The sequence below is a fragment of the Taudactylus pleione genome, unplaced genomic scaffold (assembly GCF_031769625.1).
Source record: "Taudactylus pleione unplaced genomic scaffold, aTauple2 ptg000015l, whole genome shotgun sequence".
Lineage (NCBI taxonomy): Eukaryota > Metazoa > Chordata > Amphibia > Anura > Myobatrachidae > Taudactylus > Taudactylus pleione.
The window spans coordinates 5,552,443-5,577,176 of NW_028284417.1; the positions used below are offsets into that span (position 1 = coordinate 5,552,443).

The 24,734-nt window shown below is 43.0% G+C and overlaps 1 protein-coding gene across 1 annotated transcript in view; it reads left to right on the plus strand.

Moving 5' to 3' along the window:
* LOC148542085 (putative ATP-dependent RNA helicase DDX43) overlaps window positions 1-24,734 on the plus strand; it is a 190,288-nt gene that overhangs the window by 113,085 nt on the left and 52,469 nt on the right. Inside the window, exons 9-10 of the mRNA XM_088471358.1 lie at window positions 13,597-13,738; window positions 23,950-24,050. Of these exons, the coding sequence (XP_088327484.1) occupies window positions 13,597-13,738; window positions 23,950-24,050 (243 nt within the window). The remainder of the gene's footprint in view (window positions 1-13,596; window positions 13,739-23,949; window positions 24,051-24,734) is intronic.

A 24,734-nucleotide genomic window follows, 5' to 3' on the forward strand; every position in this document is an offset into this window, starting at 1 on the left:
AGAATGTGATTCTTGTGTGTGTCCAGATCTTTTTTTTCCTCTCTCTTCCTTCTCCTCCTCCGGCCTATGGCTTGGTAACTAACTGAGGTGCCTTGGCTTGGGGGCGGGGTATAGGAGGGGGACCCTAGTGCATCCTGGGAGGACTGAAAACTTAACTCTATGGCGCCCGATGCCTGATGTCATCACCTATACCCCAAGGTATCCTGTGGAACCCTATGGACTTCGTAGAAATAGAGATAACAAAGGTAAGTTCTTACCATATCTCATATTTTTGTCTTTTTGCCTGGCAGTATGCCCAATAGGAATATAGTCAAAATGTTGACAGTTTCGATGTCAACCGTTAAAATGGTTTGATTACAGGGGAGGGGGGGGGGGGGGGAAGGGGGCTAGGGTGGGACAAATGCTCATCCAAATACTGGAGGATCAGAGGTTTTACCCGGTAGTCACAGGACTGCCTGGATCCGGAAGATGTCGCTGGAGCCACTGCAGCCATCCGGATCAGGAAATCACTGCTGGGGAACCAGGGACGATATGTTGACATTGTAACATATTGACATTTCATCACTGTCTACATGAATATTGACATGTCAACGTCGACATAATGACCATGTCGACATGATGAACGTATACCCAACCCTGAAGGCTTACTTTTAAGTAGTTCACACACACTTAATATTTTCATGAATAAACTTTTTCAAATTTGACGGTATTTTCAAACAAATTTATTTTTAAAAGGTGAACATCAACATATAAAATGAGTTTCAAAAGATGGTAAGAATGGAGGCTTTTGCCAGATACTTGTCACATATGCACGTATATATTATGCTAGATTACACTGATTAATTTGATATTGGACTTTTGTATAGTGTGAATGAGCCTGAATCTGCATACAAAGTGATATGATGCAGCTGTTTTTTTTGCCAAGTTTCACTGTACTTCATCTTTGACTTTGTACGTGTTTAAAACTGATTGCTGTATGGTTAATCTTGCAGCCCAGCATATGTAGTACACTTTTGAGTGATGTTTTGCTGCTTCTGTGACGTGAATAAGATACAGAACTTGATGAGAAAGATTCTGAGGCTCTCAGAGCGGCTCACTTGCGCCAGGGGTCTCCCGCTGTATGGCATATATTAAGGCTAGGGGTATACTTACTAAAGTGCAGGTTTTTAAAAGTCGAGTTATTGCCCATAGCAACATATCAGACTCTGCTTACTTCTCTAGCACCTACTAGCAGATGATGTCTACAATCTGGTTGCTATGGGCAACAACTCCACTTCTGAAACCCGCACTTTAGTAAATATACCCCAAGTTGTATGAGGAGACATTTGTACATAGAAGCAAATACAAATAAATAGCAGAACTCAAACTTCATACTTCTCACTCACTTAAGCTGGCCATACACTATACAATTTTCTGTCAGATGTCTGTCCAATCTGGCTGGTTGGAATGAAAACCTGGTACTGAATGGGAGCAAATGACAATCGTCCATTTGCTCACAAACACTGGAAAATAGCCAAAAATGGCTGTTCAGAGAAATTGGTTAAAACACACAAATTTAACCAATTTAAACAATTATTTTGTCCTTTTTTCAGTGTTTAAAACCATATGATCAACTGTCATTTGCTCCCATACATTACCAGGTTTTCATTCCAACCAGCCAGATTGGACAGATATCTGACAGATAATTGTATAGTGGATGCCCAGCTTTACAAAGACCTCACCTAATCCTCTCCTATTACATCTCTGACCTCATCTCTCATTACACTCCCACTACGGTACACAAATGAACACCGCCTCTCCTTCCAACTTATTACTTCCTCCCACTCCAGCCTCCAAGATTTTGCCAGTGCTGCTCCCTACCACTGGAACACTCCCTCTCAGACTTTCCACCTCTCTGAAAAATGTCAAACTGGCCCTGAAGACCCACTTCTTTATAAAAGCTTTCCAGCTCTCATCCTAACTTACCGCTCCATTTTTCTTGCTCACTGTCTCTCCCCTCTGTCACCCATCTCTTTCACTCTCTTCTTTAGACTGTAAGCTCTCACGAGTAAGACCCTCTTCCCTCATGTACTTTTCCTTCCCTCACTTATACCATAATGTCCTTCCCACTGCCATCAACAACACCTAACCTTTGGGTTTGTGTACCCTGCTGCTCATTTCTGTATTATGACTTCTGCTACTGCAATGTTTATTTACCTTGTCCATGTCCTGTAATGTTTTGTACTGTAAGTAATTTTTATTCTTGTTTTGTTCATACTGTTCGCTTACGTACCCGGTAAGGCGCTGCAGTATATTTTGTGGGGCCAGCTAAATAAAGGTTAATAGATAACCGTTACTCTGTCGGAGGAGAGGTTTTTCAAAATACAGCACTTTGCGCATCAAGTATCGATTCATCACTGGACAAAAAGCAGGACAGTGCTTCAGTTCTTCATGTCTACAACAAAATAGTTCCCTGGGCAGGATGTCACATGCAGAGTATCCAATTAGAAATGTTAACCCTGTGGGAACAGTGGTGGTCTACTCAAATTACCAGGGAGGCACCTGAAGCAAAGCTATGAAGTAGCAAAACTAATACTTCAAGGTGGAAGGAAACCTACAGTTATTTTCATTTCACAGGCAAGAAGAAAGCAGTGGCAGATGGGATCCAGTCACATTGTCATAATGTCGACATTTTCAAAATGCAGATGATTAGGTGCTGTTTGGAGGATTAGGGTTAATCTGCTTGTGAGGTAGGTTAGGGTTAGGCACTGGGGAAGAAATTAAGGAAAGGCAGAAAATAATCCTCAAAACCACTGCTCTGTCACATGACCGCCGGAAGCCATGCTGGAGCCACCGGGACCAGTTAAGTGACCCCTGGGCCACCAGGAAAATTAGATCGACTGTCATGTCTGCACAGGGCCGGCTCAAGGGTGGTTCCAGCGGTGTAACCGCACGTGGCGCCACCCCACACGGGGAGTGGTGCAGCTGCCACCGAGACCCTGGACAGATCTAGACTGGTGGACCTGGCGGCACCCGCAGTTGCAGATGCACCTCTAATTACATATTCGGACCGGGCAGTGCTGGGCTTGTCTGAGCGGCCCAGACACAGCCTGGTCCACGACCTATGGTGATGCGGCGGTGTGACATCAGGTTATGCAGCCTCCCACCTTTCCGCCCACACAGTGCTCTGGTGTCTGCTACTTCCGGTGACGCCCATCGCTGAGGGCGTGCCAGGGGGGACTGGGAGTTCCTCACTTACAGGTCAGGTAAGTCTTCTTTGGGGAGGCTGGGGCAAGTGGTGTGTTATATTTTTCTGTGGGGTCAGTGTGGTTTTTTTTTTTCTCCTGTGGGGGCCAGTGTTTTTTGAGGTTTTTCCTGTGGCGTACAATGTGTGTGCAGTTTTCTTCTTCCTTTTTTTTTTTTTTTTTATTTAATCTACCTGTGGGGGACAATGTAATAATGATGATAATAATAAAAGTATTGATGTATATAGCTGGATTTGGGTGTTTTTTTGGGGGGCACTCCAAAGTTCTTGCACAGGGTGATAGTAGACCTGGAGCAAGCCTTGTGTCGACATGTCATCCTTGTAAATATGATGAATGTACACAAGCGGGATGAGGACATTTCGACTAAGTTGACGTTCTCATGTCAATCTGATTCCTGTTGACCTGATATCTCGTACACAGCATCTTTGGCTGATATCTTCTCATTTATATTCAGATAAGCCATACCTTTTATATACTTGTATGCCTGTTTTTAGGTTTGTATTATTCATGAGCATTATTAAAGAAGAATTTTTGATTATGAAGAAGTGTATAAGGCAGTGGTTCCCAAACTTTCTTGAATACTGGTGCCCTAGAGCATCAGCATTTTTTCCACTGCACCCCTAGGCCAAAAGTTTATTTTTTGAGAAATTTTGCAAAAGTGATTTAAATAAAATAAATTGTGTTTTACCTTTTACTCTTAGGTTCGTTTATGTGGTGGTGGGCAGGGTTGTGCAATTTGTCAACATAATTTATGATTGGCAGCCACCAGCACTGGTGTCTCCTATCACATGATTGACCATAAATATTTTGATTTGGTTTTGGACAACCAACCTGAGGCTCCCTTGCACGTACCCCAGGGTTCCACGGCACCCAGTTTGAAAAACGCTGGTCTAATAAAAAGTCATTCTGAGATTTTAGATAAGCTTCATCATTCTTTTGTATTGGTACAGGGCCACTCTATTTGAAGTTTTTGCACTTTGGTGATTTCTATGCGTTATTGCACTAGGAGGCAATTTTGTGTTTATTTTTTTTATATATAGAGATGTGACCTCATATAGTCCTACTCACATACACAGAGCAGAGGGGGGATGCTATTCTGAGAGTTGGAAGTGGGAGAAAGGAGTGGGTTTAGTAATTTTATATTTATTCAGGACAAAGTGTCTTAGGAATACAGGACAGTTATATTTGATTCTTGCAGAACCTTAGATAGGTTATGCACCTTTAAACAAGCCATTTCTACATGGATCAGTAAGTGATCATACATGTATACAAGAAATGTGGTCATAAGGTTTCAGAGATATTAACAGGCCACTGCAACCTTTTTTGCAAGGACGGCTCAGGCCTTGCTGACAGAAATTTGCAAGGCAGTAGGATGCACATCTGTCTATACCTTCTCTAATCGTTATTTATTTGATATTTTATTCTCTGCCCATTCAGGCAAACACTTACATAAGTGTTTGATTTTGCACCATACAGTATGTGGCTTAAATTGCTGCTTTGTGGCATTCCCTATTGTATTGGTTGCGGGGGCGTAGCTACCATGGGTGTAGGGGGTGCTGTTGCTATGGGGCCCGGGTCACCTCAGGGCTCACCTGCCCCAGCCCCTAACTCACCACACACGAGTCACGCCGCCGATCACAAACACTGCATGCCTTGCTGGGAGAGATAATTGTCGTATCTACGCCTTCCAACTTTTTATTCGGGGAGCATCAAGAGGATGCAATGGTAGATGTGGAGGAAAGATTTGGGAACTATGGCTGAAACGCAGACAGCGGAGCCGCCAGCTCTAGAGGTGAGCTGTTAATTCATTTGGAGGTGCTGAGCACTGCAGCTGCAGAGATTATTGTGGCTATGGGGAATTACCAAACAACAAGGCAGAGACCTGGTGTCACCATGTCCGTCACGAAACGGGCGTGGATTAAAACTCTACAGTAATTAGATAGTCAAAAGATCGACATCAACTAGTAGACAGGCAATAGGTCAACACACAAAAGGTCAACATGGTCAAAAGGTTGACATTTGAATGGTCGACGCATTTTTTTTTTTTTTTTTTTTTCTAACCCGTGTCTTCACTTTAACCCTCCATTTGGTGCCTTACCCTAACTGTCGGGGTAAGTGCCTAACGCTGAGGTTCCCAAACGCGGTCCTCAAGGCTCCCCAACAGTTTAGGTTTTAAAGATGTCCATGGTTGACCACAGTTGGTTAAATCAAATTGACTGAGGGACTAATTAAGCCACCTGTGCTCAGCCATGGATATCGCTAAAACCTGAATTGCTGGGGACCGCGTTTGGGAACCTCTGGCCTAACCCTGACCATCCATTTCTTTTTTGGATTCCATAGGGTCCACAGGATCTACCTTGGGGTATGTAGCTGGATCGCATTCAATGCACCAAACAGCAGAGATTTGGAGCTCCCAGCATGCACTGGTACTCTTCCCTATATACCCAGCCCCCAGTCACAGGCATTCAGTTTTTTCGTTTGGTGCGCGGCAAGATGCACCTGTTATAACAGCGGGACTGCTAGGCAGTCCTAGGCTTTTTTTCTTTTGTTTTACCATAAGTTTTTTTTATTTTTTTTATTTTAACTTTAGAGTTTAGCGTTACCAGGCACTGTGAAAGACGCTTGCACCGCGACTCCTACCTACGCCAATGCTGAAACACCAGCACTGCTATATTCCCTGAGGTTCTCGGCAGGCCTCAGCGTGGCTTGGCTAGCGGCTTTCGCTGAGGCCTGGGACTGCGGTCGGGTCACGGAGATGGCAGGTAAGTGATTCCTCTCGGGGAATCGTGCGCGAAGCAGTCCGGTGTTGAGATGCATCGGAGGCAGCTGCGGGTGAAGACCTCGTGTAACGTGTCCTCACTAAGGCGACCGGGGCCATATCATCTGTCGCCGGGGATGAGTGGTATGACACACTAGAGCGCACTAGTCAACGTCTTACTACCATGAGGTCAACGTACCCGGCCGTCAAAATCACAGCTGCTCCTCTCCCCCAGGCGCAAACTTCCAGCTACGGATTCCCACATCTGGTTTGCTAAAATTGACCACCTCGTGTGTGAGACGCACGCAGTTTAGCATTGGTGTGTGCACTGAAGCGGTTGATCTCAGAATTTTGGTTTGTCTCTCTATATACCTCTCCCTTGGGTTTGGCATATAACGCACTCTATATCCTACCATTACCCCCATGGGGCTGGTCAGTTGATCCAGAGTCCATATTGCTGTCGCAAATCTGCGTATTTATGCATTGTATGTGTCTGTATGCTAACTGCTGTGTATTTTTTCAAAACTGTCAGGTACAACTATCTGTGTTTCTCCTCATCCCTATGAAGGTATGTGGGGTGTCTCATTGATACAAAGTCACATTGCATTTATATTATATACCTTGTACCATTTATACATTGTCATGCCTGAAGGTAAAGGTGAGGATGGGAGCTCTCCAGTGCATATTTCCTGTAAGTCCTGTTGCATTTATATTATATACCTTGTACCATTTATACATTGTCATGCCTGAAGGTAAAGGTGAGGATGGGAGCTCTCCAGTGCATATTTCCTGTAAGTCCTGTTCGGCAGGCTTATCGGACCAGGATGTTACCCAGTTTGGATTGTGTAATAACTGTTGCAAACAGCTATCCAATATATGTGGTACACCTGCACCAGCACCAGAGTCATTGTGGATGGCTGTTACGCCTGAGGTTTTGTCCTATTTAATAGGCAAGGCCACGGACGTACAGGCTCCGACTGCTGTAGGGCCTCATGCTATGGGGTACACACAGCATGTGCATCATCCTATGTGTATGCCCCCCATTAATCCCTGTTGGGGTAATTTGCCTGCTTACTCTAGTCAAAGTATACTGCCATCTTCAGCCTCTCCGCAGGTGGATAGACCCAGTGGTAGTAAAAAAGGAGGGGCATAAAATAGATTCTTGTCATGTGTTGCCTCACGAGTCTGACACAACCTCCTCATCAGACTCTGATACTCAGAGTTCTGGATCTGTCTCTATGAAAGAGAACCATCAGTCCCTGGTGGATGTTCCCTCTCTAGTAAGAGCGGTCAGGTCTGTCCTCAGTATGGGGGAAGAGGAGGTGTTGTTGGCATCTAAGGAGCCAATCTTTGTGTCAGGCGGTGATTTAGGATTATTTCTATCAATCTGGGCAGCTGTCGAATCTCATGTCCGAAGCATGAGAGACTCCTAGTTAGCATTTTCATGCCACAAGTAAAAATTTAACTGTTCTTTACCCATTTGCACCAGGAGTGTGTAATAAATGGAAAATTCCTCCAACGATAGATGCTCATGTGACAGGATTAATCAGGAGCGCTACGTTGCCCATTCCTGCAGCATCCTATTTAAAAGAGGTTACAAGATAGATAGAAAACCGGAATTTCACTTGAAATCAATGTTTTCACTATCTGGAGCTGTTCCAAGTCAGCTACAGCTGTAGCTTGGGTGGTCAAGGCTATGGAGGAGTGGACAAAATCTCTGGAGGATACTATAGTTGATCCTTCCAGAGAGCAGCAATCCCTTCTTGGCCAGATGCGGGAAGCAGCTATGTATATGGGGGAAGCTGGAATTGACGCAGGCATCCTGGCTTCTAGGGTCTCTGCTTACTCGATTGCAGCCCGAAGAACCCTTTGGCTAAAAACCTGGAAGGCGGATGCAGGGTCTAAGAAGGCTCTGGAATCTTTGCCTTTTCCAGGGAAAGTACTGTTTGGGCCAGGATTGGATGACATAATGACTTTGGCAACGCCAAAGTCTGCTGAATTGCCATCTACATCTACCTCTAGAAGGCAGTAGTCATCGCGGTCCTTTCGTTCGGCAAGGCAGGACAAAGAAACAGTCTTCGGCCAGACAGTCAGTCCCACAGGAAACCGCAGCCCAAGAAACCTTGGTCTACTATATGCCCGGCTGCCAAGCCAGGAGGTAAGCCTACTGTCTGATGGGGCGGGCCTACCCCTGGAGGATGTCAGGGTTGGAGGCCGACTTTAACAGTTCTCCCAGGCTTGGCAGCAGACAACTACAGATGCCTGGGTGCGAGAGCTGGTCTCTCAGGGTTATGCCATCACATTACTAAGGCATCCCCCTCAGAGGTTTGTTGCTACAAATCTTCCTGCAGACCCGGTCAGAGCTTTGGTCTACAGAGAGTCTATTGGGGCACTCCTGAAGTCAGGAGCCATAGTCCCCGTTCTTGTGATGCAACAGGAAAGAGGTTATTACTCAAATTTATTTTTGATTCAAAAACCCAATGGGTTCTATCCTGAATCTGAAATCTCTCAACAGATTCATCCCGGTGCCCAAATTCCGTATGGAAACTCAACGGTCAATTATGCTGGTGATGGAGCCTGGAGACCTCATGGTCTCACTGGACATACAAGATGCTTATCTGCATGTCCCGATTGCAAGATCCCACCAGGCCTTTCTCCGGTTCGCGGTGGATCAGCAACATTATCAATTCCAGGCCTACCCTTCGGTCTGGCCACAGCCCCTCAGGTATTTACAAAGATAATGACAGTCATGACGGCTTGTCTCAGAAAAGGAGTCAGGATACTGCCATATCTAGACGACCTCCTGATATTGACACAATCTCAGGAGATGTTACAATGTCATCTACGGACGACCATAGGAGCACGGCTGGGTGATCAATTGGAAAAATACTTTTTTCTTTCTCCAACTCAGCAGATTGTGCACTTAGGGGTGCTGCTGGACTCTCTGGGGCAGAGGATTCTTCCTCCAGAGGACAAGATTGTAGCACTACAGTCTCGGGTGCACAATCTAGTTTGCAAGCAAACTGTCAGTTCACTTGGCTATGCAGATACTGGGCTCCATGGTAGCCACATTCAATATGGTGGCTTATGCCCAGTTTCACTCCAGCTCTCTACAGCTGTGGATCCTGGCCCAGTGGGATGGTCAGTATCATCGGTGGGATGGTCAGTATCATCGGATAAAGCATCAGATGATTCGCATCTCACCAGACGTTCGGCTCTGTCTTGCTTGGTGGCTGGAGATGACTCATTTGGACAAGGGTCATCCGTTATGGATCCCGGAATGGGTTCTCCTCACCACGGACGCAAGTCTGCGAGGATGGTGAGCAGTGACAGGCCATCACACCTTTCAGGGAAGGTGGACGGACCAGGAAAGTCATCTACCAATTAATATATTGGAGCTTCGAGCAGTGCACAAAACACTCAATCTGACGCAGGACCTTCTTCAGGGCAGGCCTGTCCAGGTTCAGTCTGACAATGCGACAGCAGTGGCCTACATAAATCATCAAGGAGGCACACGAAGTCCGGCAGCCATGAGGGAAGTGTCAAAAATTCTGCTGTGGGCAGAGGGCCATCTTCCAGCAATCTCGGCAATATTTATCCCAGGTGTTCTCAACTGGGAGGCGGACTTCCTAAGTCGCCAGGACACGCCGGAGAATGGGCTCTTCATCCGGAGGTGTTTCAATTCCTGGTGGACAGGTGGGGGTTACCGGACGTGGATCTCATGGCATCACTTCACAACAACAAGGTCCCCAGGTACGGGTCCAGAACAAGGGACCCCTCAGCCGCCTTTGTGGACACTCTGGCGGTGGGATGGAACTTCAGGTTGGCATACCTGTTTCCTCCAATTTCCCTCCTCTCAAGAGTTGTCAGAAAGTTCAAGCAGGAGGGAAGCAGAATGATACTAATAGCCCCTGCCTGGCCTAGGAGGCATTATTTCTCCGATCTGACACGTCTGTCTGTAGACAGTCCACTTCCACTGCCTCTAAGACAGGCTTTGCTAATGCAGGGTGACTGTCTTTACCAGGATTTACCTTGGCTGGCTTTGATGGCATGGCTCTTGGGTCGTCCGTCTTAAAGGCCAGGGGTTTCTCTGCATCTGTGATTCAGACGATGCTGAGAGCAAGGAAGCCTGCTTCTGCTCGTATCTATCACAGAATTTGGCGATCATTTTTTCTTTGGTGTTCCCACAGAAAATATGACCCTAAAGTTTTCAGGGTATCGAGCATACTAGGCTTTCTTCAGGCTGGATTAGACTTAGGTCTTCGCCTGGCTACCTTGAGAGTCAAAGTTTTGGCTTTGACAGTTTGGTTCCAGCGCAAGATTGCTCCCCTGCCGGATGTTAGAACATTCATTCTTACAGGGGGTTTTGCGGCTGCTACCTCCATTTCTCCCACCGGTGGCACCGTGGGATTTATCTTTGGTTCTCAGGGCACTGCAGTCACATCCCTTTGAACCCTTGGATAAGGTGGACTTGAGATGGCTGACTGCGAAGACACTTTTTCTTATCATTACCTCAGCTCGCAGAGTTTCTGACTTGGCAGCATTGTCATGTCGTTCTCCATATTTGATCTTTCATCTAAATAGAGCGGTCCTCCATATCACGGCGGGCTACCTCCCAAAGGTCGTTTCCCGTTTCCATATAAATGAGGAAATTGTAGACCTGGCCTTCAAGTCTTCAGACCTATTTACAGGTGAAGCTTCCTTGGATGTGGTTAGAACACTTTGTATTTACGTGGATTGGACCAGTTCCATCAGGAAATCGGATTCTCTTTTTGTGCTATATGGATTTCACAGAAGAGGTTGGCCAGCAAACAAACAGACTTTGGCTCGCTGGCTTCGTATATTTCTCACGTCTATACACAGGCTGATCTCCCTGTTCCTAACAAGGTGACAGGACATTCCACTCGGTCTGTTGGACAATCGTGGGCGGTAAGACATGGCACCTTGGTTGAACAACTTTGCAAGGCAGCCACTTGGTCTTCTATTAATACGTTTATCAAGTTCTATGCTTTTGATAAGTTTGCCCCCCAGGGTGCTTCCTTTGGGCGGCGGATTCTCCTCTCTGCGCAGGAGAATCCACCCTTAAGGGAACTGCTTTTAGGACGTCCCTAAGGTAGATCCTGTGGATACTATGGAACCCGAAGAAGAAATACAGAATTATGACATAACATACCTTGGATAATTTTTTTCTTCGAGGTCCACAGGGCACCCACCCTGACGCACCTGGCCTCAGTTGGGATCTGTTCTTCAGCCTTTTTTCAAAGATTCCCTCTTCGTATGTTGAGTGTTTCTTGTGCAATTTTTCTTCCTTCTCCACTCTGTCTCTTGTTGTTAGGCTTGGTTACAAACTAAATGCCTGTGGCTGGGGACGGGGTATATAGGGAGGAGGACCAGTGCATGCTGGGAGCTTCAAACCTTTGCTGTTTGGTGCATTGGATGCGATCCAACTACATACCCCAAGGTAGATCCTTTGGACCCTATGGACCTTGAAGAAAAAGAATTATCCAAGGTATGTTATACCATAATTCTGTATTATACAGCCTAACCCTCCAGTAAATGCCTAACCTTAACAAACAAACAAAAAAAGTCAGCAATTTTTTTCGACCATTCCAATGTCGACCCTTTGTAACACGTCGGCTTTTTGTATTGGTCGACCGATTGCCTGTCTACCTAGACACTGTCAACCTTTTTATTGTAGATCTGTTGATTGAAATCCTCATGAAACCCACCCCCCATCCCAGGGAAACGTGAGTATTGTGCGGTCTTGCTGGGGATCTCATGTTTATTGAACAACTTACAATATGAAATTATCTATTGGAAGTTATAGGATCCCTTACCTACATCAAATGAATCTAATTAAGATAAAAGTTTGCATTCTGGGAAAATAATTATTGTAATTTACAGATTTCTAGTGTTATAAACACAGACTTGTAGGAAAACTATCAAGACATTTTGTACCCTAGGCCAGTGGTTCCCAAACTGGGTGCCGTGGCACCCTGGGGTGCCTTTGGTTGGAGGTCCAGTACAAATAAAATAATTTTTAGTCAGTTTGATAGGCAAAACCAGTGCTGGCTGCTGCCAATCAAAAAATATGTGGACAAAAAAAGTGGAGCCCTGTCAACCACCACGTGACTGAACCTAAGGGTGACTTATAAGCACAATTTACTTCAATTAAGTTTTGCTGAATTTCTCAATAAGAAACTTTTGCCCCACGGCTGCCATGGAAAAAATGCTGATACTCTAGGGCGCCGTGATTCTAAAAAGTTTGGGAACCACTGCCCTAGGCTATGAATAATTATTATAATACAGGTTGAGTCTCCCATATTCAAATATTCAGAAATACGGAATATTCCGTTATCCAAAATACCCCTGGTCCCAAGCATTTTGGATATGGGAGACTCAACCTGTATTACTACAGTCAGAATTGGTGGGTGCAATTGGCTATACTATATATTGGCTAATGGGAATGCAGTGCAGTGTAAGTGGTTAATGCTTGTATTAAATGTTTTATAATTATTTTAAGGCTGATCAATCTTTGCTTTCGGTATAAGGTTAAGTATACTTGCATATTCATTTTTAGATACTTTATCATCTGAGCAGAAACTAACGGGGTGCTTTTAAAGATTTACATTAACAGCTTGATTTAAACTATTATATAGTGTTATTTATGGTTTTTGACTGTTTTATGTCTTATTGTCACTGCATATTTTACAATAAATGTGTTTTTAGCCATTCCACATTGCATATAATTACATTTTAATACAAACACTGAGCACTTTACACTGCATACCCAGTATATAGCCAATAACACACCAAAGTAGTTGTTTGCACCCCAATATCCACCAAAGCACACATTATTGTATTAATAGGCACCAGTAAGAATGTCCCCTATGGAGCACAAGGCATTGTGAAGAAAGATGTCTCTTTAGAATCATTGGGGGCTACTCACAACTGTTGCTATGGGGCCTACAAAGTTCTCATTAAGTCCTGATTGGTTGGATATATCCCAATGTAAGGTCTGCCATGGAGTACCAAAGGTAAAATCAGATAATTATATTGGCTCATAATTGCTTGTCTTTGTAGTACTTCATGGCATCCTAGGTTTCCCACAATGTTTCAGAGACATCTTGGGAAGTTAGTCAAGGACACAGCTGAAGAGGTGGAGACATGTTTTATGCCATCTGGGGGTGTGTTCTTACATACCGGCCTCTACATAACTGGCAGATACTTAACCCATTGTAAGGGCTGCTACTTAGAAGAAAAAAAATTATCCCATAACATAATTTGTTTTGTGCTTCTCAGTTGATTGTTAAAACAAATAACATAGTTCTTTTTGAAAATAAAATTTCAAATTCATATGCTGCAAGTTTATTTTGTATTTTGAACTGATTGTTGAAGACTCATAAAGACTTTATTTTCTAAACATTGTAAAAGTGATAGATGTCATAGGATGCCACCTTTTAATACTAAACTTATTTTTCAAGGTTCTCCTTGATATTACTTATAACATGATATACCATTACAGTCCAAATTATTGGAAATAATGAATATTCAAGCTCTAATGTTTAGTGTTATTTGCTTCTTATGTTTTAGCATTTGCATTTATGGTGGTGGCGATCGTAAAAACCAGATAAATTTGGTTACAAAGGGGGTGGACATTGTCATTGCTACTCCTGGAAGACTAAATGATCTGCAGATGAACAATTTTATTACTCTAAAAAGCATAACTTACTTGGTGAGTACCTTTTTTGCTCTTTGACTCTAAAAATACAGCAACCCAAATGGGACATCAATCTCTCATATGGTGCCACCATCCTGATGGCTACACTTTCTGAATTCTCTGTGCAACTATGCAAATATTAGCAATCCGCGTATCTGGTAAAAGTTATTTTAAGGGCAAACAGCACTTGTTTAAGCACATTCAGTTTATAAACGGGTATTAACACATTTTTTTCAATGTTTTATTATTCTATGCTGTCAACATTTTTATTGTGTGCATGCCCTACAAAGCAAAGTACCAAGTTGACAATTTTTTTATAAGTGAGAAGGAAAGTGTAAAATAATTAACACATCAAAAAGATCATTTCATTAACAAAACTAGAGGCTAATGATGCCTCACCAATATGAAATGAATTGGTAACCTGTTTGACGGATCGTAAACACAGCCATAATTTATGCTTAATTCCAAAGTGTAACCATCCTACTGCTTCTGTGTACACATACTTGGTGATAAGCTGTGTTCATAGAAGCAACCGTTAAATGGCTTCTGGTGCACACTTTAAATCAGACTTATTTCAATGGTGGCCTGCGTCGCCAGTTTAAACTGGCCCACGTGTGCTTCCTCCACCTTCAGTGGAAACGGTCTTGATAATTACAGAACAGCTTTTTATTTTGCCCTGTTGGGGATTACTGTTTTGTTGGGCTACTTTTCTCTTTTGTTTTTTGTATTGCAATTGCGCGACTGGTTAAGATTAACAGAATGCCACATCCAGGAAAAGAGAGGAGCCGGTTTAACGGGGGAAATAGATACCATGCAAGTCAGTAAGACGGTGGTTTAGGGGATGGAGTCACAAAATCAAGTTATATGAAGGGAAGAGGGGTCCCAACATCACTAAAGCCTAGTAGAGGGAAGCACAAATCTATTAAGTTATTTAAAGTGGGAAACAACAACATCCAAGCTTTATAAAGGGGAGAGTGCACAATAAATCAAGTTATGTAAATGATAACAAAAACAATGAGGTCTAATGAAAGGAGGTAGCATAAAATCTATAAAGCAATGTAATGGGTTGGGAAACTTTCAAATATATATTATCCTTTTTTTTTCAGTATTTTTTCCTTTGGTAGTATAGTAGTAAAATTTACATTTCCAGCATGCCAAATCTCCCTAACGATTTAGAGTGGCCCATTCAAAATAAATTAGTTGATAACCTCTGCTCTAAATGCTCTATTTTTGGTTAGGGAGCATTCGAGTGTGAGAACACCAACATGTCATCTTTAGGATTTACAAATAGTTAACACATTTCCTGAGCCGAACAGTAACTTCTTGTTCGTTATATTTTAAATGGCTGATTATACTGACAGCTAAGAAATTACACGCTAGAAAGAAGAATTGTTAACTAATTCTATAATAACTCATTTAAAAAAAAAATTGTGGGCGGTGTTCTTAAGATGTGCATCTTAACCTGGTCCCTTAACTACTGAAATACTTCAGTGCATCAAGTCTTCATTTGTTGGATCTGGGTCCTTAAGAACACTTTTTTTTATTTTTGCAAGTTTTTGGGGTCAAAGAATACATAATGTTGGCGGCACACACATCCTCATCAATAGTTTCTATTATACAAACTGGCCAAGTGAATGTGCACTTATTCTTTGAGATACACTGTTTCACAGTAGAGTAATAAAGTCCACCTGTTTTAAAAATGTTCCCCACCTACAAATTCTAAAAACAAATTAAAGGTACTCCTAAATTAAATCAAATCAGAGGTTAGTTGGCACCACAACCTGATGATCACACAAAATACAAATACATATGCACTCCACTATACTCGTGCACCCAGGGCCGGCCGGCCGGCCCGTTACGCCGACTACGCATGTGTGTAGGGCGCCAGCCAGCAATGGGCGCTCAATCCCCAGCACTGCCACACTTGAACAGCAACCCTCCCACTGCCACACTCCTTCCCTTTCCTCTACCCGCGGCCGCCGCATGGAGGCTTCATTTGTCGGGCGCCCACTGAGATTTTACCAGCGGGCGCCCGGCTCCCCGCACTGGCAGCCGGAGCTCACTCCTGAGCTCCGGCTAGGCTTCCCCCACGGGCACTATGTGAGAGACGTCATGACGTCTCTCCCATATTTACGAGGAGTGGCGGACGCAGGATCGGGGCTTCAGGTAAGATGTTTGTTTTTGTGTGTGTTGCGCGACTACTGGGGGCACTATTACAGGGGCTACTGGGGGCACTGTTACAGGGGCTACTTGGGGCACTGTTACAGGGGCTACTGGGGGCACTGTTACAGGGGCTACTGGGGGCACTGTTACAGGGGCTACTGGGGACACTGTTACAGGGGCTACTGGGGACACTTTTACAGGGGGCAATGTTACATGGGCTACTGGGGACACTGTTACAGGGGCATTACTATTGGGGGCACTACTACTGGGGGCATTACTACTTGGAGCAATTTTACAGAGGCACAACTACTGGGCTTTATTACAGGGGCACTACTACTGGGGGATAATTTCTTGGGGCATTACTACTGTGGGCACTTTTACAGGGGACATTACTACTGGGGGCACTAATACAGGGAGCATTACTTTTGGGGGCATTACTACTGGGGCCACTACTAATGGGGGCATTGCAGAAGGGGCACCACTACTGAGGGCACTGCGGAAGGGGTACCACTGCTGTGGGCATTGTACAAGGGCCACTACTACTGTGGGCATTTTATTAGGGGCACTACTACTGTGGGCATTGTATTAGGGGCACTACTACTGTGGGCATTGTATTAGGGGCACTACTACTGTGGGCATTGTGTATACGGGGCACTTAAGTTGGCATTGTGTAAAATGGGCACTACTGTGAGTCAGAACATAAATAAGGGACACTACTATGTGGTGTAATGTGAATCGGACACTATGTGCGGTGTAATGTGAATAAGATTGTGCTATTGTGTTGTGTAGTTTGAATTGGGAATACTGTTGTGTGACTACGCACCTTTCTTTTGAGACCTTTCCTTTAGCATGCCTCCCAACCATCCCTATTTTGGTGACAAAGTGTTCCAGATGGGGAGAGGGGGGGCAGAATGGTGAATAGATGACATGTGCTTGCATGCGGCATCTATTGACTGGAGCAAGGGACTGGGATCATGCCCAGGAGCTCCAAGAGCACTGGGCATGTACCCAGCATGATTGGTGCTCATGATTATGGCTTTTCCCATGAGACCACACCCCTTCCTTTGTCGGGTGCACGCACGTCCAGTGTGTGCAAATTCAGCCAGGGGGTGCCAAAATGTATCTTCGCTAATCAAAAATGTTAGGCTCGGGCCAGCCCTGCTTACACCCATACCAGTACTGTATATATACACAATAGAATGTCGCCTTTTACTAACTGAGTGGCACTCCCCCAGGGGGTTATTTAGCTCCATACGCCGCCTCCTTCAGAGTTGTTTTAAGTCCGAGGGAGAGATCACTTCTTAAGCACAGCAAATATTTTATCTCTGAAAATTAAAAAAAAAAAACAAGATTAACAAAGTTGTTTTATGCAGAATATTTACTTTTAAAGCCATACATATATATGCAAAATCACATTTTTGAGAAGACTTAATGTACACAAAGTTTAATCATGAAATAAAAATGTTGTATTTTTTACTATCTGCAGAAAGAAGTGAAAAGATAAAGTTCAACACCACTACCCTGCTTTTTAGGAAAAAAAAAATATGATCAGAGTTTTAAGTATAGTAATTGTAATGACCTGCCCAATGCAATTTAATACCTTCATGGATATTTGGATAGATTTCTGACCAAAATATCAGTGTTTTGTTTATTGGATTTAATAGAGGAAATTAGCAATAACGATTGTATTATAGGTGATCACATGAATAAGATCCATAACATTATTCCAGACGGAAATGTTATTTTATTGGTGTTTTGGAGTACGTTTTATCTGTTGTCATATCTCATATTCAGATTTTGGGGGGTATTCAATTTGGATGCGAAAACTCTGTCATTTATGACGTCATTTTCGCATGTTTCAATTATCCCCGTATTCAATTACAAAGACTTTTCGCCGGTTCGAAAAGTTTTTGTTCAAAAACGGGGATAAGCTTTCACCATGTTTTACATGGCGAAAAAAAGTGCAAGTTTAGGGGTGCAGGCTTAAAAAAAATAGCCTGGGAATAGCCCCTAAAAATGAACTGTCAAAAAAAAGTTTTACAAAAAATAGGGACACCCCCAAAAAATATTTTAATTTCGGGGTAAAAAAAAAAAAATGGGGAACAGTGTTTAAAAATAGGGAAATTGGTTCAGGGGTATGCTGTAAGTATGCGGCAGGTGTTTTCTAGAATAGGCTATTAGCGGCAGGTGCATTTTTGCAGATTTTTAAAAAAATAAGTTTAGGGACTTAAAATATGTTAGTACCCATTTTCATGTACCCCAAATTTGATGGGACCACTTTTTAAAACGAAAAAAAAAACCTAAGTGCTCTTCTGCATCACTTCTTCAATGTCGGGAAAAAAACACCTGCCGCGGCTATTTAAAAATGCAGAACACATTCTGCAGGGCTAAACTGGGGTACCCACAGTGATCCCCATGTCTGGGCATCATTAGGGGGGTCCCAGGATGAATTTCCGAATATTCCCCTATTTTTCCCAATACTTACCTTTCAACACGCTCCTATTTTCGCCGGCTCCAAATTGAATACGGGGATAAAGCAGGCACGCGCTCGATACTTTATCCCCAGAAAAGCTCCAATGTGGAGCTAGAAGTCCAGCATGGACTTTTCGCTCCCTAATTGAATACGGGCCTATGAGTATTACAGCAGCTAGCAATGTACAAGATATATTACACTGGATGTACATATTTTAAAGGAGTGGAGTATTCATACAGGGGTCATTCCATGCCAAATCATCACAACTTCAATCTCAGAATTTCATGAAATTTGGTAGAATGATGGCATAAAGTAACTTTCATATGTAAAATTTTAGCCTACATTGTGTTCATGCTACGGGGTTGCAAGCGTAACAAAAAATGTAAAATTTATGCTTGCAAGTTCAACTTAAATTTAGTTGTGGTAGAACTTTCATTTTGGCCTTGTTTTGAAGCTAAGGGACCAGAGTTTTCATTAAAAATAGTTTTTTATTTAAATATTGACTTACATTTCAAGGTCACATGATATGACCTTTCACCTTGAATATCTAAAAAATTAAATTTTTTTGTACATAAAGTATGTTATACACTTAAATGCAATCTCTCTTTGGTATAGGTTTCATTTTGGGAAGCCTTTGGGAACAGGAGTAAAAAAAAATATTAAAAACCCTTTTTGCACTAAAAATGCAACTGACAAGTTATAACATTTCTTTCTAGGGTCTTTCTGTGTTCTAGGGATGGCCATCGGTGGTACAATAACAATGTATGGTGAATCATCGATGGTTTGTAGCACTTGATGGTCACCGCTGCCGTGTGTCTGGCATGCCGCAGGCTAATAAACAGAGGGCAGGGCTTAGTGGACAGTCAGGGGGCGGGGCTAAGTTCTGTGTCATGAGCAGAAAAAAAACCCATTGAGTTCTAATTTGCCATCGATGGCAGAGAAGAATTGGAAAAGTTACGATTCGTTTTAGATGACCTTGCAAGCATAAATGTTAAATTTTTTTGTCATGTTTGCAAACCTGTAGTATGAACAACGTTTATCACTGAGGAATAATATTCTACATATGAGGGGGGCAGACAATAGTCGCCTTTAGGACCCACCCCCTTTACAAGAACCCCCCGCGGGTCTCGTGTGGAGAGGGCTGTGCTAAATGACGCAATTCTCGCAATGTAGCCACGACCCCTCCATATGGACCCGCAAACGTCTCGGAAAATCTCCCCACCCTGCCCACTTTGCTAGGAAGTGGGTGGGATGTGGGAGATTTGCCCAACTCTTTCAGGGTTGCGGGGGAGGGGGGGCATTACCCGAAAAATTAGGAGACTCCCGGGAGAGTAGGCAAGTATAGTGTACCTGCATGCGAAACACCGCTGACACTGTACCGTAGCATTTCACATGCAGATACACCCGCAAATGCACAGAGAACATAGGCATGCTGCATATCATTTTAATCAGCAGAAGATACTTGTGCTAGCTATTCGCATTACTGTTTGAATAAGAGGCACTTGAAAGTAAAACGTTGCACGAAAGACGCTCCGTGCTACCGAGGCACACAAAGCTCCCGTGTTGGTTGTGTGGCGCGACTTGTAGAGGATGGAGGATAGATGTATGTGGGTACATCTGTATATGATAGCGTCTATGAATGTTGTTTATCTCGCTACCAAAAGGCGTATTTAGCTAAACTTTCTGGAGCTATGTACGCCGCTCACGGGAAGGAAGCTTATTTTAGGCTTGGAGATGGAGGAAAGAAACCTTGGAGCTCAAATGCATAACCTCAGGAGCTCGCATGCATAATATCAGCTGTCTGAAAGATACCCCTATTCCACCATGAAGACACATCTGGGATCAACCTGGAACATTATATCCCAAACCCTGAGGGGAATATAAGATAGTTTGGGGGGAATTTTAAGATAGAGAACGCATCTGTTTAGGCGTCCAAATAAGGTCTGTGATTGTATATTCAGTATGGAGGGCTCTCCAAGTTAACCCACAGTTTAACACAGGGTGGCAATGCCCGGTCCCTTTATTAGTAGACTAAGTATGCAGCCTGATGAGCAGGAAAATTTGGGTCACATAACCCTCCCTGAACCTTTGATCTGATCAAATGGTTATAGGCCATGCAAGTGCGTTAAGTTTCCATATGTTATGTAAGAAAGAACCAGTTGATGAGCCGGGTCTAAGTATTGTTTAGGGATTGTAAATGGAATCGTTTGAAAAAGGAAGATTCATTTTGGCAAGATCATCATTTTAAAGGTTGTTATTCTGGCCAACCAGGAGACTTCAAAGCCTAACTAAACCATTCAGGAGGCTGGCTAATAAGCAAAGTGTTGAAGTTAACATAAGAAACTTAAAAACGACTTTGGATAGTCTTGGTCAGTTATATTTTATAACTGAACTAAGTCAACAGAGAATGTTAACGGTAATGCCTCGGTTTCTGTGGTGGTCAGCTTATATAGGGAGGCATTGGTAAAAAGTTGAATATTTGCATGTAATGAAGGCAGAACTTCTCCAGATCAGTTACAAATCGTAAAATATCATCAGCAAATAAACATAATTTATGGGTGGATGATGATATCTGGGAAAGTTATCAGCACCCTGATACTGAAAGGTTCTGCGGCCAGAATGTATATCAGTGGGCAAAGGAGCCATCTGTATCTTGTGCTGTACGAAATAAAGAATGCGCCTGACAAGAACCCATTACTTAAATAGTCTTGCTGAAAGGCCTTTGTAGAAAGCGAAAATTGAGACAAATTTGTCACCCCAAATTTCATAAGTGCTTCAAATGTCTTTTCGGCAGAAGGACTTTTTGGTGTATTGTCACCATTAATTCTACTATGTTAAAAACTCCTACAAAGCCAACCTGGCCTGGATGGATCAATTGGGGATTAATTGGGTTCAGCAATTAGTTTAGCATAGATTTTGATGTCTGTGTTGCGGAGCGCTATTGGATTATTTTCTTCAGTTGCTAAGATACTGCTCCAGTTTTGAGGGCATAATTATTTGTGCCTTTCAGTCATGAAGGATCCCTGCGAGGTGACTGAATTATAAGAGATATTGTGTGTGGAAGCAAGAAGTTGTGCAAGTTGTTTATAAAAAGAGTTAGTGAAGCCATCCAAATCAGGGGCTTTCCCCATCTAATGACTTTCCCCATTTAATGACTTAAAAGACCTCTTGTTCTGTCCATGGGGCATTAATGTCATGAAGGAATGCGGATATAGTTTCCGCTGTAGGTTGAAACGGGTCTCTATTATATATGTAGGTTGTTTGGCATAATACTCAGCAAAGGCATTAGCAAAAAATTTTTGCCACACAGACAGGAGAAACTTAATTTGATTCCTAGCATTCCACGCACAAAATTTACGTGTAAGGAATATACCTGTTCTATCTCACAGTATGTAAAACTTCTGCTTTAAGAGCACGGGTGGATCGAGATCTATTAATAGATTCTGCCTCTGATAAATATTTTTTCAGAGAGAACCAGTTTGGATGGCCACTCCCCCAAAGGACACTCTTAAGGGCGCACTAATACTTAAAGTTGGATGTTTCCTCTGGGATACTTGTAGCCTATGATATGCATCATGCCTATGTTCTATGTTCTGTGTATCTGCATGTGAAACGCTACGTTAGTGTCACAGCCGCTGACACTATATCATAACATTTCACATGCAGATACACCCACAGATGCTCAGAGAACATAGGCATGATGTATATCAATTTAATCAGCAGAAGCTGCTTGTGTTAGCTATATGCATCACTGTGCGAATAAGACACATTTGAAGGTAAAAAGTCACACGAAAGACGCTCTGTGCTACCAAGGCACACGGAGCTCACGTGTTATGGAGGATAGATGTATGTGGACACATCTGTATAAAAACAATCACTGAGCCGTAGTTCTGTCCACATACAATATTTACTTTATTAATGAGGTAGGTCAGAGGTGTATGCGTAGACTGGTACAATCAGACAGGGAGTAATTCAAATAATCATATATTACAACAATGCAGAAATAAGTTGAGTCAAAGTGGATGAGCTACAGCAGCGAAAAACCACAACAGGGAGCTGATTCAGAGGTGCACACAATGGTGATATTCACAGAGTTGGCCGATGTGGGAAGCAATGTGCATTAGTAAGAGCCGTACTGTGCATGCATCCCAATGGTTATTCCTAGAAAATGCAGAACGAATTTGGATACAAGAGCTGTAGATTTCAGTAGGCATTCTGCGGAGATAACAGGTGTTTAGGCAGACGCCAACATGTCTGTGACAGCAGCGGCGTCTAAATACCTTGTAGCGCAGACACCATGTACAGATGGATAAGGGCTAGTGCAAGCTGCGCTGGTGCATCTAAAGATACACTGAGATGAATTAATGCCGCAGCCAGTGGGCGTCTCAGAAGATGAGTTGCTGCATTATCATAAAGACCGATGTAGCTGCATGTAATGACACAGCTGAGTCTGCATGCACCTCTGAATTAGGCCCCAGGTTCCATTTCCATCAGCCAAGAACAGGAAGTGGAGTCTACAGTAGCCTTGTGTCATCAGTTCAGACTTGTAGTTTTGTTGTGTAATAATATGGGGAATCTTTTCTTTGCACACATTAGGGCACTGCATACTAGTTGAATATCATTTAAATACCAAGGCCCACCAGAGTATGTTTCTTATGGCTACTTCCAGCAGGATAATGCGCCATGTCACAAAGCATACATTACCATTTCTTATTCAATACAATTTTGTGGATTGTGAGATTTGCAGTATTTATGGACCATTGATATATGGCTTATGTAAAATTTACCAACAAAAAAAAAACAAACATTGGGCCAGATGGAGTCACACACAATGCCGATGTTTACGTAGAGCAATTATTTGCAACTGTGCATACGCAAAAAGCTCTGAATACCTATATGGTGCATGTGTTACTCAGTGTACACACAAATGAGCTGTTGCGATCAGGTCAGACTTTATCAGAAATGTAGTGGCAAAGTGATGGGCGTTGACTGGGAGATGGCTAGTAGTGCATGCAAAAATGGTCCGTTCAGTGGGCGTATTATGGGAGTGTTGAGGATGTGTTACAGCAAGCGGCTGCTTAGATAGACTAACGCATAGGATGCTTTAGTCAGATGGAGAAACTGCACCTGCCATAGGGCTGGTGTAAGTTTCAATAGTGGGGTCTAAAGACGCACCAAGCAGTATTTGAGAGTCTAAAGATGCTCAAAGTGGGGCATCTTAGTCATTGCACATTCAGACACACGGCTGTACACCAGGGAAATGCTTTGTAGCGGCATTGGCATAATATCACAGGCGCTGCAACAAGAGAGACGGACGCGGCTACATCCGACTCAGAATCAGCCATATATAGAGAGAGTAATTTTCCAATTACTAGAAAGTTCATGATAATAAGCAAGAGTTCATCATTAAAACTAATCAATGTGTTAGGGATAATGATCGATTATCCAAATTCTTCTGTATATTTGTTGTACCTAATCGTTTAATGTGATGCATTTCCAATACAATAAACTAGTTTGTAAAATTTGCAAATAGATATGCAACATATTGTTGCTGCATCAGAACTAAATTCAACTAGGAATTTTGTAATAGGTTTTGGATGAAGCGGATAGGATGCTAGACATGGGGTTTGAACCACAGATTATGAAGATAATTATTGATATTCGTCCTGACAGACAAACCATAATGACAACGTAAGTATTTGTTACATTATTGGGATTGTTTTATTTATTTAAACATTAAAAGTAAATTAGATCATAATAATGTACTTCCTTAGAATAGTTCTATATAATATACACTGAAGTGGCAAAAGTCATGGGATAGCAGTATGTAAAGGTAATGGTAGGTGGTGCCACCGTACTGTGATGTTTTGTAAATGCCCAGACCTGCATCAGTTATCTCCCCCCATGCATTCTGACAACTCATGAGTCAGTTTAAACACCGGCTAGGCTGCCCAATTGCAAGACGTGAATTATCGTAGTTTGAGCGGGGCATCGTATAGCGGGTACCCGACGGATGGAACATTCCATTTACGAAGTTGTGCTGGCTTTCAACATTCCTTTATTGTCACATGTGTACTGGGAATACCTCATGGAGGCCATTACCACCCACCGTTGACAGTGCTGTGGCTGACCATGGGTGCTTAATGAGCATGACCAGTAGCATCTAGACAGAATTGTCCGTGGTAACAGACAAGCGCCACTGGCTCAAATCACATCCACATTCAATTCAGGGGGTACCGGATGTATATCCAGCAAGTCAGTGCAACGTTCTTTAGCTTCTATGGGATATAAGAGTAGAAGATCCAACCTATAGCCCCTGTTAACACTGCAACACCGAACACAGTGCCTCACCTGAGCTTATGACGTTGCTAATTA